General features: G+C 42.5%; 1 protein-coding gene across 3 annotated transcripts in view; it reads left to right on the top strand.

Annotated features, from left to right (window-relative positions):
- EMC2 (ER membrane protein complex subunit 2) overlaps positions 1 to 10,694 on the top strand; it is a 74,841-nt gene extending 64,147 nt beyond the window's left edge. For all 3 annotated transcript variants that reach the window (XM_075825827.1, XM_075825826.1, XM_075825825.1), the window contains exon 12: positions 10,237 to 10,694. In XM_075825827.1, the coding sequence (XP_075681942.1) occupies positions 10,237 to 10,323 (87 nt within the window). In that variant the 3' untranslated portion in view covers positions 10,324 to 10,694. The remainder of the gene's footprint in view (positions 1 to 10,236) is intronic.
- Positions 10,695 to 15,790: the final 5,096 nt, after the last annotated feature.

The following is a 15,790-nucleotide window of genomic DNA, read 5'->3' as shown; positions in this document are numbered from 1 at the left end:
CAGGAATAGGACCCGCTCTTTTGCGTACTGGTCACATGGCCCCCACACTGACCCTTGAAAAACACGGTGGTGTGCATAGGGTCCTAAAAATAAATGGGTCAGTGTGCTATTTGTTAAAAAAAAAAAAAAGGAACGCACACTGACGAAAACAGCCGTGTGCATGTAGCCCAAGATGAACCACAGCACTCAGTGCCAAGCAGCAGCTGCAAAGCAGTTACAATGAGGGGGTTTAAATGTGGGCCACAAGATTCATAAATGGGATGGGGGTGTCTCTTTTTTTACTACTTTAAAATGTAATAAATTGGGCTTGTTCAGCTTTGAAAAAGCCTTATAAATAAAGCTTTAGATGTTTTCTGATTAGTTTGTAGAAATATGTATAAGGTCAACACAATGAATTGCCACATTAACTTTTTATTCCAAGAGCAATGCAATGGACTAGAGAACATTATTTATATATGGAGAGAAGGCAGTCCCATCCTCCGTATATGAAAAATGCTCCACCACAAGGCACAGCAATGGCAAATACTTAAACATGACTGATGGTATTTTGAGTTATAGTTAATATGGGATGGGGGGGGGGGGGATTCTAGTGATCTTGGTTAGGATCACTAGAATTGGATAGGAAGGAATTGTCTGCACTGTGGCCAAATTGGCTACGGTCACCCAACTTGTTTCAGTATGCCGCCTTCTGGATCAAACAACGTAGTCTAAGAAAGGTTGAACTTGCCTTTTTCTTACAAGTAGTGATGTAACTGAAGACTGCATTTCTGAGCGATCCATTCACAGTATTGGGTTATGTATTGTGGAATACAACGCACTCTAATGATCAATAGCTGGTTTTGTCGGGATAAGTTTCGGGAGACCTTGACCCATCTAATGAGCATAGATTTTATTCTGAATTCAGAACTTTTTTTAATTAATGTACACACATGAACTTCCATTTGCGTCTATTGACTCACATGGACTTTGAGGTACTCCGTAAGTAGTGACTGTATACACTGCTGTATGGACCATGAACCAACACTGCACATCCATACAGTGGAAAATAAAACTTCCACCAAAAGGCCCAATATTTCCAACTGAGACCTCAATCTCCTACGAGCGCTGCTGCCTCTTACTTGTTTACAAGGTTCTCCTCCTCGTTTGCATTTGCACATGGCGTTACGTTTGTAGCGGTCATGCAAGGTATTGCACCACTGTCCTAAATTGTAGCCAATGGGACATTGTTTCAGTACATTGCACGGCCGCTTCAAATGTAACGGTGCATGCAAGTGTGAACAAAGAAGAGAATGGTGTAAACCAATAAGTTGCTGCGGCGCTCGTACAAGCGCCACGGCCCCTTCAAACCGCTCATTGGCAGGGGTGCCGAAAGTCGGACTCCCACCAATCTAATATTGATGGCCTATCCTTAGGAAAGGCCATCAAATTAATAACCCCTTTAAATGCTGTCAATTCCACCATTTGATTATTATTTTTGTCATTTGTTTTATACATGGCCTGCGGTTGGAGGACTAACTATTTGGTCATTCCGAGAAGTTCTTCTTGTAGAATAAAGTTCTTGCTACTTTAAATTCTTGGTATGTGGTTTTGCATGTCTTACAACAGGGAAAATGTTGGCGCTGAAAGACGCAGTATATTATTGCTCAGACAGTGCATTAATGAGATCCCATTGACTTTTTTATTTTTCCAGTTAAACACTTTTTTGGACACGTTATTGAATTTTAATACGCCTGACCCTTGTTTATAATTGTAGATGTGGCAAAGCTGCAATAATTTTGGTGTAACCACTTCAGGTTGCTCCTCGTGATTAATGTAGACAGACTAATTGCTTGTCAGAGAAAATGACCTCCGTCAGCTTGTTGTAAGCCAATGATTGGAATTATGTTTGACATCTACATACATAAGTGTTCTTAGAGAAGCAACACGTTCAAGTACAATTAAGTCCAGGCAGCCGGATTTTATTAGAATCTCTGATTTTGCCGGATCTAATGTCAATTCTTTTTGCACGTTGTCTTTTCAATCAATGTGTGAATCTTGTTAGTATGGACCTCTTTATACTGACATTTTATTATGTTTCGCCCTAAAATTTGTGATTTGTATTTGTTATTCAGACTAGATGACCAGCAGCTACGCAACAAGACGATGGCCATTTAGGTGGAGTTAGTCTCGTCTTTGCTAGGGAAGGACTTCTTATAGATTTTGGAACAGCAGGAATTGGCAGATATGCAGCTCAAAGCGCGTTACTGAGATTGACACTGATGTTATGCAATGATACAGCTCATCCTAGGGAGGTTCAAAGGAGGTTGAGGGCTCTGTGGTCTCAAGTCGGTGTCCTCCACAACCATTGAAACACGATCTGTGACGTTCCTGGTGAACAGTCCTTGCTCTGATGTGACGTGTAGAGACAGTAGTGAGTGTTACGACTGAGGGCAGTCATTTTTACGCGCCATGCGGCAGGTTCGTTCTGTGAGCTTGTGGGGACTACCGCTCTTGTTTCTCCTAGAAACTTCCACTTCTCAATAGCAGTTTTTACTGCTGACCGAGCTCTAGTAAGGCAGAAATTTAATAAACTATTTTTGGGAAGGTGGTACGTTAAGACAGTGCCACAATGAAAGTCACTAAGCTCTTCAGCATGACGCGTTTCACCCCTGATGTTTGTCTGTGGAGATTGCATGGCTATTCACTTAAATGGGCTGTCTGAAGTATAAAAATGGATTGAGCCCATCCCCCTCTTTAAGGCGGATCGGTCCCTAGGTCATATAAGTTGAACTGGTTATCTGACCTAAACAGCGCTGTCTCCCTTGTTCCAGCGCTTTTTTTTTTTTCCTGGACCCCCCCCCCCCCACACATTCCAGAGATGTTGCCTACTGTTGTTGGCTGCCTATATGCTAATTTGCTTTAGTTGGCCAATGGGGTGGAGCTAGCTGCCCCGCCTCTCTGATGCTGACCAATCAGCATGAGGCAGCTTGAAAGTAGTTTACGCCCTGTTGACTAACTACAGCAAACTAGGATATAGTAGGCCAACACACCAGTGGGGTTATGTCTTGAACGGGGGGTCCAGGAAAATAAGAAAAACAGCGTGGGAAGACAGCGTTATTCAGGTGAGTGAGCCAGTTCAAATTATATGACCTAGTGACAGCGGGTCCTCTTTAAGCCACATCAGATAGTGGCTATAAAGAGCATCTCTTACTCAGAACCGGTACAGCTGTGCATTACACGAACCACTCGTAGATTTCCATGGAAACGGTGTAATACTTAATTTATCTTGCGATGGCGCTGCAGGGTAACTGAGCATGTGCTACTGGGTTCCCTGGCGTATTACAGCTGATTGCTGGGGGTATTGTTTCTGGTGGGTGAAAAGCAGATATTCTTTGCAAATTTCATAAGACCCCTTTAAATGTTGCTGGCCAGTTGACATGACCAAGACTCTCACTGGCCGCCCCTTCATTGGAGGCAGACTCTTCACGAAGCATCTGGATGAGATCACTGCAGAAGCATCAAGCGGGGAAAGCTTACTGGTCTACGGATTTGGTACACGCACTACAATTCCTTGTGGAAGTCCAAGCGGTTCTCTTCCTATAGTGCTATCACTTCACTGTATGGAGAGAGAGTGCCTTCCCACACCACCAACAAATGATGAGTGAGGGGAGAACCTGAGCTTGAAGATCGGATCTGTCCGCAAATTCAGTATAAAATCCATCTGATCGGTGGTTGTGTATATGGTGGGGGGTGGGGGGGTGTCTCTTCTTCGTTGACGTTCATGGTGCCTGCTCCTTCCGGTCATACAAGTCACCCCAACAATTTCTGCTTAAGGTTGTTTTAGCCACTGTGCTTTGAGCTGGCTACATAAACTCTTGTTCATTGGGCGAAACAAATTATTTGCCGGGATCCGGGTTTTGTTTTCTTCCGGGACTGTGCGGGTTGCTGTTTGTTATTGATTTTATATTTTTTGTTTAATCCTTCCAGGTTTCCTTATTTTTTCTAACTACCGCCAGGACGGATAATCGAAAAGCATCTTGCCTGTTCCTATATGTACCCGTAAGAACGGGGACTAGCATGGATAACCAGCTCTGTCTGGTACCTTAAGGCTGGGTTCCCACGTAGCGTAAAAATTGCGGAATTTCCGCAACGGAATTATGTGCGAAATTCCGCAACATTTACAGCAGCAGCAAAGTCGATCAGATTCCGATAATCTCATGCCCATGCTAAGGAAAAAAAACGCAGTGTAAACATCAATAAATTCACCTGCGGCGCTGAATTTACTTCCGCAGCGTGTCAATTTATGCTGTGTTTTAGTTGATTTTCCGTTGCACAATGTGGTGCGGTTTTCGGACGGAAAGTTCTGCGGGTTCCAGGTCGAATATGCTGCGTGGTTTTTTCGCAGCGTATGCGTCCTGTGGGAATTCGGCCTAAAGGATTGTGCTATGCCTATCTCTTCCACCCGATCTGACATTAGGCATCGAGAGACGATGCTGCTCGCAAGGTGGGACATTTTAAAAGGCAACCGTCTGGCGCCCAGCAGGTATCGTGCAGATGTCGTAATCTAACTAAAAGGACACGTGCACGATACCTGTTGGGCATCGGACTAAAGAAAGAGGCGCTGCACAACCCCTTTAAGTTGGTAGTGGAACAAGGGAACTGAAATGCCATATTTAGTCACCTTGTGAAAAGAAAATCTAAATAAAATAAAAAAGCTTGCTGCTGATTATATTGCACCTCCATGTTCTGCAGCCATTTACAGAGATTTTCATCACTCCCAAAAATGAGCTCACTATTTAATTTCCCTAAATCGGACACATTAGGCTAAAAGTCTGTTGTCAGTAGAAAGGGTAGAGCCTGCCCAGACCAAAGTACTCAGCAAGAATAGGATTTTATGGCGAGTTCTGAAAAAATACCCCAGTATTTTGTATGTACAATAGACCTTACTCTTACAGCAGCAAAAATAGTCCCATTCCAGATTTTTCTTTTTAATCCACTTTTTTTTAAATATTTTTAGCATTTTCTTTTTTACTGTTTATGTGGCTCTAAGAAATCTGACCTAATTTCTTAAGTCCCAGCGATTTTATCAAAAGATTCCCAAGCATTACCGCTGCTTTTTATATCAAAGCTTCTTCTGGAAGGAATTGAAACTCCCGTAGCAGCAGATTAGGACCATTCCTGTTTGCCTGGGAATGGAAGGGGAGCGTCAAAAGAAAAGACGTTCTGTTCTCCTTCAGGCCGGGCGTGCTCGAGTTTATCAGCGAGCAGAGTGGAAATAAAGAGTAACCCGTGCCGCTGGACAAAGCCTTTTATCTTAGCCAGCAGCTATGGGAATTTTTGTAAGGTGCATTACACCCCGAGCATTCAGTGCAGACACATCTGATAGAGCTATTATTAAGCCACAGGCACTAGGTGCTCTGGATGAAACAGATACCCCATCTCTCCTGTGTACCGCTTATGTTATACACCTTTTGTTCTGGGTACTGTTCTGTAACAGGAGAAATTTTTATGTGTGTGTGTGTAAAGAGCATTAAAATCCTAAAACCGCGTATGAATATAAGACCTTGAGTCGTCTGTTAATATGTTATAATCAAGAAATGGCCGAATAGGGTTTCTTTTTTTGGAGAAGCTGACGGACAATGGATATAGGGGCTAATATGTTCTGGAGTCCTGAACAGCTAATTGTCCTAACCATAAAGCGATGAATCTCCACTGCCGTAAAGATGATATATAGCCAGGTACATTTGAGAGCAGCCATGCTGGGTTGTAATTGGAGCTCCATCGAATATTCTAAAGGCGAAGAAATAATATCAGACCTGTCTGAATGTGGATTGTGGAAACCTTGTTTAGTGCAGTGGTATCATATTTCTAGAATTTGATCAATATGATTCATTAAGGCCACAAGATAAAATGCTCTCTGCTCCCCTATATCTATTAGGCGAAGTGTAGAGCGCTACAACGAGAATCTCTTGCCCTGGAGGACCTGACATGTTCATGCATGGACAGCCCATAGATTTAATGATAAATTGTGCAGTACTTCCTTTTGCCTGTGGTAGTGCTGCAGGGAACTAAATATTTTCTGCTAAATTCTCTCTCAGATTACAACTGGAGGTCCCATCACACTGATCATCAGAGGACCCTTCTAACAAAAAAAACAACCGTTTGTCCAAAGAGGTTAACCACTTTTAAAGGGATTTTCCAGTTGTGGCAAGTGACGGCTTATCGCTAGGATGGATTCTGACTGCTGAGACCCCCACCATTTGCTACAATGATTAAAAAAAAATTATCTGCCCCATTCCCGTCTAGTTCACTTGAATGGTGCTGGGCAGAGAAAATTTCTCAGCTTCCCCTTAACTCTTTTGCTGCCGTGATAATTTTCACATTTTTGACAGGAGAAAGTAAGCATTAAACTGTGCCTATTCATATCAATGTGTTGTCTGTGTGTAATGTAGGACAGGACAGATCCCTCAGCGCGAGATATGTTCTTTGTAACCGCTCGCTTTCCACTCTGCCCAAGAGGATCATGAACCGACGACCCCCCTGGATTAACTTAAAATTCCCTGAAATGGGATAAGGAAATGGCTTTTCTAAAAATGGACAACCCCTTTAAGCAGAACCCTGTGGTCATGTATGACTGGATACACAATGCGGCCATGATTTAATAACGTGACCGCAGGAGAACACGTAGCGTTGCCAGGACCGAAACCGAATCTTGCAATACAATAAAACAAGATATGTGTTGTAGCCAAGAAGAAAACGAATACCTGTAGTATAATAAAGTGCGATACGTGGTGTAACCAGGTTATAGGTTCTAGCAGATGCTGTTCTGTATACTCGTCCAATTTTGACATAATTAAGTGATGGTGAAAACATCCGCGGTGCTCACCTTATCGTACCGTGAGCGTGTAATAAAAGAGAAAAGCTGTTCCCAGCCGGTGATTGATCAGGTCGCATGACTCAAGGTCAGAAACAGGTTAACGGCAACTCCCAGCTCCTCGGTGGAACTGTCCGTGATCACATAATCCTTCCACACACATCATACCAGACTTACTAAATGAATGGAAGTTGGGGGGGTGCTCATAAATCGCAGACGTAATATGCAGCTTTTCAGAAAAGAAACCATTATATTGAAAATTTATTAAGTGTTTAAATTTTCACATTAGAGGAAGACATATTTTTTTTTCCCTTTACCAAAAGCAAATTGCACAAGTGTTCTCTAGAGAAAATGGCGCTTTATTGCCGGTGTATTACAAATATGTCTTTCACTGACACAAGCCAGCCATTTACCTGCCTAATATGTGTAGTGTGATCAGGCCGATGAGTGATGGAGCTTGTCAGGGCTGTTAGAAAACTCATTTTAAAAGCAGCATGAAGTGCTCCGCAGCTCTCAACTCAAAGGGCTTCAGTCAACCAGCAGAGCTGCCCGGCGGTATAATTATAGGAAGATCTAATTGGCCGGACTTAATTTCTTCCTGAGTAAATGCTCGAGAGTGGAAATTAAACCTTAGTTTAATGGTTTACTGGACTGTTAATCTTTTCTAGCGCTGCTCTGCTATGCAGAGGAAGACAATGGCTGTTCTTTGGGCTCTTTTTTTTTTGCTTCGGTCAAATCTTTTTACATAATAAATATATATATTATGTGTGTATAGAAGAAGCAAGTCTAATGTAAGAGCATATACATCTATATTGTGTGTGTGTTGTGTCCTCATTTCCAGGGGGCGCACAATCCGCAATTGCTTATGGGGGTGCTGCAGTGTAAATGCTGGAAGTATGACAAGGTGTCCATTGTTTTCAAGGGGACCTGTTCTGCTCTCCTGACATGTATGTATTCCCCATAAGATATTCATAAAAATCTGAATTGTGCCATCCCTCTGTGATTATTTCCTGGAATTGATAAATAAATTGACAACTGAGTGTAACCATTACATTTGTTAATAGGACATGTCCCTAAACAGGCTTTCGTAGTCTCAGAATGTGTAGGGACACACACCATTGGCAAGTGGACTAGAAACACCCAGTTGTTTGTTTTTAGTTTACATTTCCAGGAGGAGTAACAGAGGAACATCACAATGCGGAGTTCTAACAAAAGGTGCTCCAGGATTGTTTCGGAAGTAATACAAGTATTTTCAAAAACGACATGTCAGGAGAGCTGACTGTTCTTCTTTAAAGTATAGCTAATTGTTTAACAAACTTCTGACATGTCAGAAGTTTTGATTGGTGGGGGTCCAAGCAGTGAGACTCCCACCAATTGCTAAAACAAAGCAGCTGAAGCGCTTGTGTGAGCGCTCAGCCGCTTCGTGTCTGTTCGACTTTTTCCAGAGATGAATGTATCGGAGGACGGGCTCAATAGAAAGTCTATTGAGCCCATACTCCGATACATTCGGGATTCCGGAATAAGCCGAACAGACACGAAGCGGCTGAGCGCTCACACAAGCGCTTCAGCTGCTTTGTTTTAGCGATTGGTGGGTCTCTCACTGCTCAGACCCCCACCAATCAAAACTTCTGACATGTCACTATGACATGTCAGAAGTTTTGTTAAACATTTAGCTACACTTTAAAGAGGCTCTGTCACCAGATTTTGCAACCCCTATCTGCTATTGCAGCAGATAGGCGCTGCAATGTAGATTACAGTAACGTTTTTATTTAAAAAAAAACGAGCATTTTTGGCCAAGTTATGACCATTTTTGTAGTTATGCAAATGAGGCTTGCAAAAGTCCAAGTGGGTGTGTTTAAAAGTAAAAGTCCAAGTGGGCGTGTATTATGTGCGTACATCGGGGCGTTTTTAATACTTTTACTAGCTGGGCGCTCTGAAGAGAAGTAACATCCTCTTCTCTTCAGAACGCCCAGCTTCTGACAGTGCAGATCTGTGACGTCACTCACAGGTCCTGCATCGTGACGGCCACATCGGCACCAGAGGCTACAGTTGATTCTGCAGCAGCATCAGCGTTTGCAGGTAAGTCGATCTTACCTGCAAACGCTGATGCTGCTGCAGAATCAACTGTAGCCTCTGGTGCCGATGTGGCCGTCACGATGCAGGACCTGTGAGTGACGTCACAGATCTGCACTGTCAGAAGCTGGGCGTTCTGAAGAGAAGAGGATGTTACTTCTCTTCAGAGCGCCCAGCTAGTGAAAGTATTAAAAACGCCCCGATGTACGCACATAATACACGCCCACTTGGACTTTTACTTTTAAACACACCCACTTGGACTTTTGCAAGCCTCATTTGCATAACTACAAAAATGGTCATAACTTGGCCAAAAATGCTCGTTTTTTAAAAATAAAAACGTTACTGTAATCTACATTGCAGCGCCTATCTGCTGCAATAGCAGATAGGGGTTGCAAAATCTGGTGACAGAGCCTCTTTAAGTCTAAGTCCCAAAAGTCCTGTGGTGAGACCTCCAGGATGCAACCACACTCCGCTTTTCTAATACAGAGGGGTCTCAAAGATGGAGATGGATTGGAAAGAATTTTAGTATTCTATAAATCTAATAAAAAAGGCAAGCAGATTACATTTAAATGGGGAAAATAAGTAGCCCCTTGATAGCTAAAGTCTTTTACCTGATTCTCCAATGCTTGGAAGTGTAGTCAATATTCACACCAGTGAAGAAACAAGTTTCTAGTTTCTCTTCCTATACAATACAAATAAATAACGCTCACAACCTGAGACTTAAAGCAACTGTCCAGTTGTGAGCTATACAATATGTAAATCCGTATGTAAAGGTGCTGCCTACCTGCTATTTTCCTATGTGCTGGCTGCTTGGCTACACTTTAGCTCCGATCCATTGGGGGTAGATCTGTAATCTGTGGCTACAGCTCCGCTACTGTGCCTACTGGGAGTCTTGAGGTAGTCTAAGACACACCTCCTGTCATCATTGGTTCAGGCTGCTGCTCCCTCCCCACTGCAGCTCTGCCTCTCCTGATTGGCTGTTCATCACAGGCTCACTAGGAAGTCAATACACCGAGAACTGGTTTCTATTACAGTGAGCGCAGAATGATTATAAAGTACAGATTAGTAATCCACCAGTAAGGGAAAAAAGGATTATAATTTAAGTGACTGCCGCACATATACTGAAGCAAATGAGCCCTAGTAAGGGGCAGTCGGGAGAGTCAATTATATTGAATTGTCTGAATGTAGGGGTGCCCCGGATGGTTCCAAAAATAGCAAGAGATTATGCTTTAAAAATAGCTTTAATGAGATTTGGTAAAATGTCTATGTAATGTTTACAATGTAAAGCCGGTAACTATTCTTGTTCTCAGCTTGCAGGCCGGACCATGACAGACTCGCAGATGTCTCTGAAGGCCGTAGAAAACATGCTGGAAACATTACAGATAACTCAGTCCTAACGTCTCAGCGCTGCAACCGGACACATTTATGCCCATGAACTAATAATTCAGTAGCCCATCTACAATGCCTGTACCCAGTGGAAGACTCCATGCAATGACATCACCGACTTGAAGATTATCTACATTATTATCTCCTTTTTTTTTTTTATAAATTATTTTTGCTTTTGTTTTACTTAAAATAATGAAGATTATATTTTGAAGGCCCCTTTGAAACTGCGACGCACAGAGCCATAATACCTAGACGTTTCATCAGTCATACATCAGTACTAGGGTGGAATCATCAAACTATGATTGTGGGGAATCACAAATAACCCGATTTTATTTAATTCACATTTGCAATTTTTATTAAATTTTCATTTGCACCCTCACAATTGATTTTTGTAGATTGCCTTACCTTCGAGGTTGGGATTTATTTACTTACTACACACAGATTAGACTGCTTTGTTTCAATGTTGTATTACTTTTTCTTTGCTGAGAGAGACACAACTTTTATTAGGGGGTTATCTTAAAGGAGAATCATCAGTAAAATATTTTAAAAAGGTCCTTTTAGTGCAGGGCTTCTCAAACTTTTTCTACTGGGGCCTCACCAGCCAGAACATTGGTTGGTGGGGCAGCATATGATCTCTTCTGTAAAATGTGGTTAATAAGGCAGATTGGGATTGGCATGGAATGACAGCCGCCTGGCTGCTTCTCACCTTCTATTAGCTGAGTGCCAATGAAACTTTGAGATGTCATTTGGGAGGGACCAGTTTCTAGGGATACACTACCCGGTGACGATAGCCATTCATATCAGGATGACCAGCCGTACGTCCCTAGCAACAAGTCTGTCTCTGATAGATGGATGGATAGATATGTAGATGGATGGGTGGGTATAATATCTTGAGTATCTTACTTAAACAGGTAATTGCACGTGGTCTATGTGTCTGTAGAGGGAGTTTGCTAGTCAATGAAGTCCTGTGATTACAGCAGCCTCTGCACTTACTCGCTTTTCACATTTCTGCTTGAATAAGTGTATTGTGAGCTGGCAGACTTTGTAGAGATAGTAGTAGAGAACCACATTACGTTTCTGAAAGGCAAATAAATTCATTGATGAGGACAAATCATTGTTTTCTTCAGTACAATATCCTAGTTAAATGTCACAAAGAGGGCACTCCTGCCTAACTTTCAGTCCTCCCAAACCTTAATCACGGTGTGAATCTGTATTTCGGATGTGTGTAAATATAGGTGAATGGACAGCCCCGTCAAGACAATGGAGAGTGTCCTTGCCACGTGGCACCACTGTGAGGTATCGGATTACCGACTATAATTAACACTTTTGTGGAGATAGTGACTAGGACCGGGCTGCAGCTCCACTGTAGCATTGCAGACCATAACTTTCTGTAAATTAAGCAGTGCAAACTGGTGAATTTTGAAGGGAGATGTTCCAAAAAGGTTGGGCACGTGAGGCTCTAAGCGCACGGTGAAGTTTTTATTTTTCGCTGGAGGTACGCTGAATATCAAATGCCTTCCAAGTTAGATTTGAGTGATTACGCCTTTTTGTTTTGCTTTGTGGGGTTATTCGCCTGCACCTGAGCCAGGAAGCAAGAATTACAACTTATCATTTATTAATCCTTATCTCATTGGTGTTTTCTGCTGGACAAACTGTACTACTTATTTAAGGTATTTCCATTACTGCTTAGTAATCGTGGTAGCAATGTGCTTGTACTGCGGCCAAAATAAAGCCAAGTGCTTTTCCATTTTCTGGTATAGGGAGGGACGGGAGAGGTATTTTGTTATGTAATGGAAGATTTTGTGAGGTTTTAGTGTAGACCTGTCACCAGCACATGAAACCCAGATAGGAAATGACAATATAGAGATGATAAATGATGGACGTTGGTCAGAGTTCAGGTATTTCACTGTTTATTTTGTTATCTGATGGTAGAGATCTTGGCAGATTTTGTAGTCACATGAAAGACCTTTGGGGTAGACATCATGGGGCTCCCAAATCTATTTTGCGGGCCTTTGATTGTGAGATATGTTTGGGGTACCTAAGGAAAATTGGGCCAAAACCTAGGGGTAATTACTAAAGAGGGCTGTGGCATACATAGAAGAGAGGGGGAGCCATAGCGAGGATTTTACCCAGTCAGGACAGTAGCGCCTGGTGTTTACTTCCCCGCCATCCTCTTTTCGTGACCCATAAGGCGATTTCCCCATCCCCTTACTGACGAAAAATGCAGTTCCGCTGTTACTAGGAATCTGTAGAGGGGGATCTAGGAGTCCTACATAGTTTCTTACCACCCAGAAGCAAAGGGAATGGTATTAAGCAGAGCTGGACCGTCTCTCTACAAAGGTCCCATAGCAGCCGCATGGTCTTCACGTCCGTGTTAACTGAAAAAAAAATATCTCCACATAAAAAAAATGTAAGCATGTAATTGTCAGATTTGACTTTTTATTCCAAAATTTGCATGTTAGACATGTGGATTTTGATGCAGTTTTCACCGCAAATTTCACCCCTCTTATTGAAAGGAGTGAAATCCCTGGTGAAAATACGCAATATAAATGCTGTGGATTTAAAAATCAGTGCATATCAATTTACACACAGAAATTTTCAACAGTGTGTGGTTGAGGTTTCTTAAAATCTCAACTTTGCTGCTTATGTGATGGCCTGCGGATCTTGCATCCGCAAATCCAGCAAGAAAATCTTTAGCGAATCCGCCATGTGTAAATGTATCCTAATAGTGGAGAGAGGCAAACCGTTGTATGTAAAGAAGAGAAGTGACAAGACGCAGCCTCATAAAAATATGCTGTGGAGAATGGAGTAGTTCTGGAAACTGCTTCTATGAAATATCACATTACAGTACTGCATGTTGCTATTGAATTAAACATGGAAAAAAAATATTTTTAGATTTGTAGTTGTGTGCCTGGAGAGGTTCAAGTTGCACAGTGTAGTTGCTGATCTTTGTATTGCTTCTTTTATTCTTTGTGGGGCTGCAAGCTCTGAGCTCAGTGGGCATTCCCTGTAAAGCTGCTCTCTCCTTTCTCTTAAGTTATACATATACAGTACAGGTCAGTTTTATTTAAAAAAATGGGGCCCTGGGAAATAATTGAAATGTTGGGTCTCCTATTCAAGTAAAGGGGCATAAGCTGCAGTACCAGACACAGCCCATGGATAAGCGGTTGGTTTTTCTAGAAAAAAAATCTGACAACCGCTTAAGCAAAATGTCTCCTCATAAATATTGATTAGGCATTCACTCTGTTTAACATGAGAATACATTTTTGAGCTTCCTCTACATGCTGACAGCGGATTGCCCTGACAGATGTACCTACATCACTGCAGAGCAACAACTAGGCTGGAGTCACACTACCATTTTTTATTTTTAGTCAAAGCCAAAATGTAAAAAAATTTATATGGCTAGTGCTGCACGGCCAAAGATTCCTGTATTGCGCTGTCTGCATCGCAGTGACGCAGTGGCTACATCACAGTAATGAAGGTGAATGTGGTCCATAGGTTTCCGCAACAAGACCGTCACAAGAAATCATTAAAGTTTTTATTTTTTGACTGTAATGTCACAATAACCTGCAGGTCACAACGCCACACTCACTTTTATTACTGCGATTCAGCAAGCGCGATACTGTGATCACAGCGATATTTGGCCGGGCGCGGCCAAGGTCGCTGTGTAACCCTAGCATAGAGGTAAGACTGATACCTTTCCTCCACTGCTGGCTTTGGATAAAAAAAACTGCATGAGTGATTTCAGTCTTAAAGGGAAGGTGTCATGATTTTTTTTTTTTTATCATATTGCTTTTAATATGATATTAACATAAATTTTATTTATTTGTGTTCTTATGCTCTACTTTTTACTTTGTTCTTACTTTTACTTCTCTATGGGGGCTGCCATTTTTTCTCCATCTCTGTATGTGTCGATTAACAACACATACAGAAATGCTATACGGCACATACAACCCCATAGAGAATGCGAACGGGAGCCGTTCCATTCTCCAAAGCATACGCCTTCTGTGTGGGAACGTCGCATGCGCCACTCCCACACAGACCAAAACGAAGCTCTTTCGCAGAGCGAAATCCGGCCCAATTTTTATGTGGACCGGAAGCCCCTGCCGGACTGTAAGATGACTACTTCCGGCCGCGGCTTCCGGCCATATGTTCAAGGAAGCAAAGGCGCAAGGAATAGGAGCGGAGGCGGCAGAAGAAGGTAATTTATGTTCGTGTATGTGATGTGTGTATTCTGTTCGTGTGATACTGTCTGCTGAGCCCTGTATCTAATCCTCCTACACTGTGCAGTCGCTCAGAAAATGGCAGCACACAGTGTAGGAGGTTTGAAGATTCAAACCCCTCCTCCTGGCACTAGCCAGAAGTAGGGAGGGGGCATTGTGTGAGGACACTAGAGAGAGTGTGTCCACCCCAAATTTGCAACATAAATCAATGAGGTTGCTTTACCACATTGACCATGCTGCAATTTTGGGAACTGCTACCTCTAGTGGCCAGCACATGGAAATGTTATAATTTAGAATTTAATTTATATTTCCTGGCTTGTGAAAAAATTAAAACAATGTGTAATCGCTTAAATAATAATTGTTAAACTAAAAAATTCTAGCGACGAATTCCCTTTTAAAGGGGTTTTCCAGTTCCTAAAATTGATGGACTATCCTCACGATAGGCCATCAATAACGGATGGGTTGGGGTCCGACTCCCGGGACCCCCGCCGATCAGCTATTTTGAATGGGGTGCAGCGCACGCTGCTTCCCTTACATTTCTACTTGCCCTGTAAATCGTTGACATGGATGTAGTGGCGATTCACAGGTATTGAAGCCTTTTCTTCTATTGAAGTATAAGGGAGAAGGCAGCTTCAATAGCTGTGAATCGCCGCTATATCCGTGTAGACGATTCTCAGTGAGCAAGTAGAAATGGAGCACTGCACCCCCTTCAAAACAGCTGATCGGCGGGGTTCCTGGGAGTCAGACCCCGACCCTTCAGCTATTGATGGCCTATCCCGAGGATAGGCTATCAACTCTTGGGTACTGGACCTGCCATTTAACATGATTGGTCAAAGCCCTCTCTGATCAAATCAACAAACTCCACCCCATAGACTTTGTTAGAGCTAGGCAAATCCTTAAGACTGAGTTCTTACGTGGTTGTTTTGGTGCAGGTTTTTTTTTTTTTTTGCTGCAATTTCACTTTAAAAACAAATTAAAGACGCTACGTGAAAACCCAACCGAAGTCCTGAAATACACATGAAATTTTGGTGCGGTGTTTGACTTCGGCTTTTTCGCCAAAGCTAGAAGTGTATACAAAAGGAAGGAAAGGTATGAAGAAAAAGCTAATCTCTCTTTTAAGAGCCATAAAACTTCATCAAAACTATGTGTGATCCTGGCCTAAACGAGTTGCCCACTTTGGACAAACCAATTTGGATAGCGTACCCAAACAATGAATTGATTATAGGATGTCCCGCTCCTTAACCGCTTCCCACGC

Source organism: Rhinoderma darwinii, chromosome 5, assembly GCF_050947455.1.
Source record: "Rhinoderma darwinii isolate aRhiDar2 chromosome 5, aRhiDar2.hap1, whole genome shotgun sequence".
Classification (NCBI taxonomy): Eukaryota; Metazoa; Chordata; class Amphibia; order Anura; family Rhinodermatidae; genus Rhinoderma; species Rhinoderma darwinii.
The sequence above is the reverse complement of the archived record's forward strand: the minus strand, read 5'-3'. Positions and strand labels throughout refer to the sequence as shown.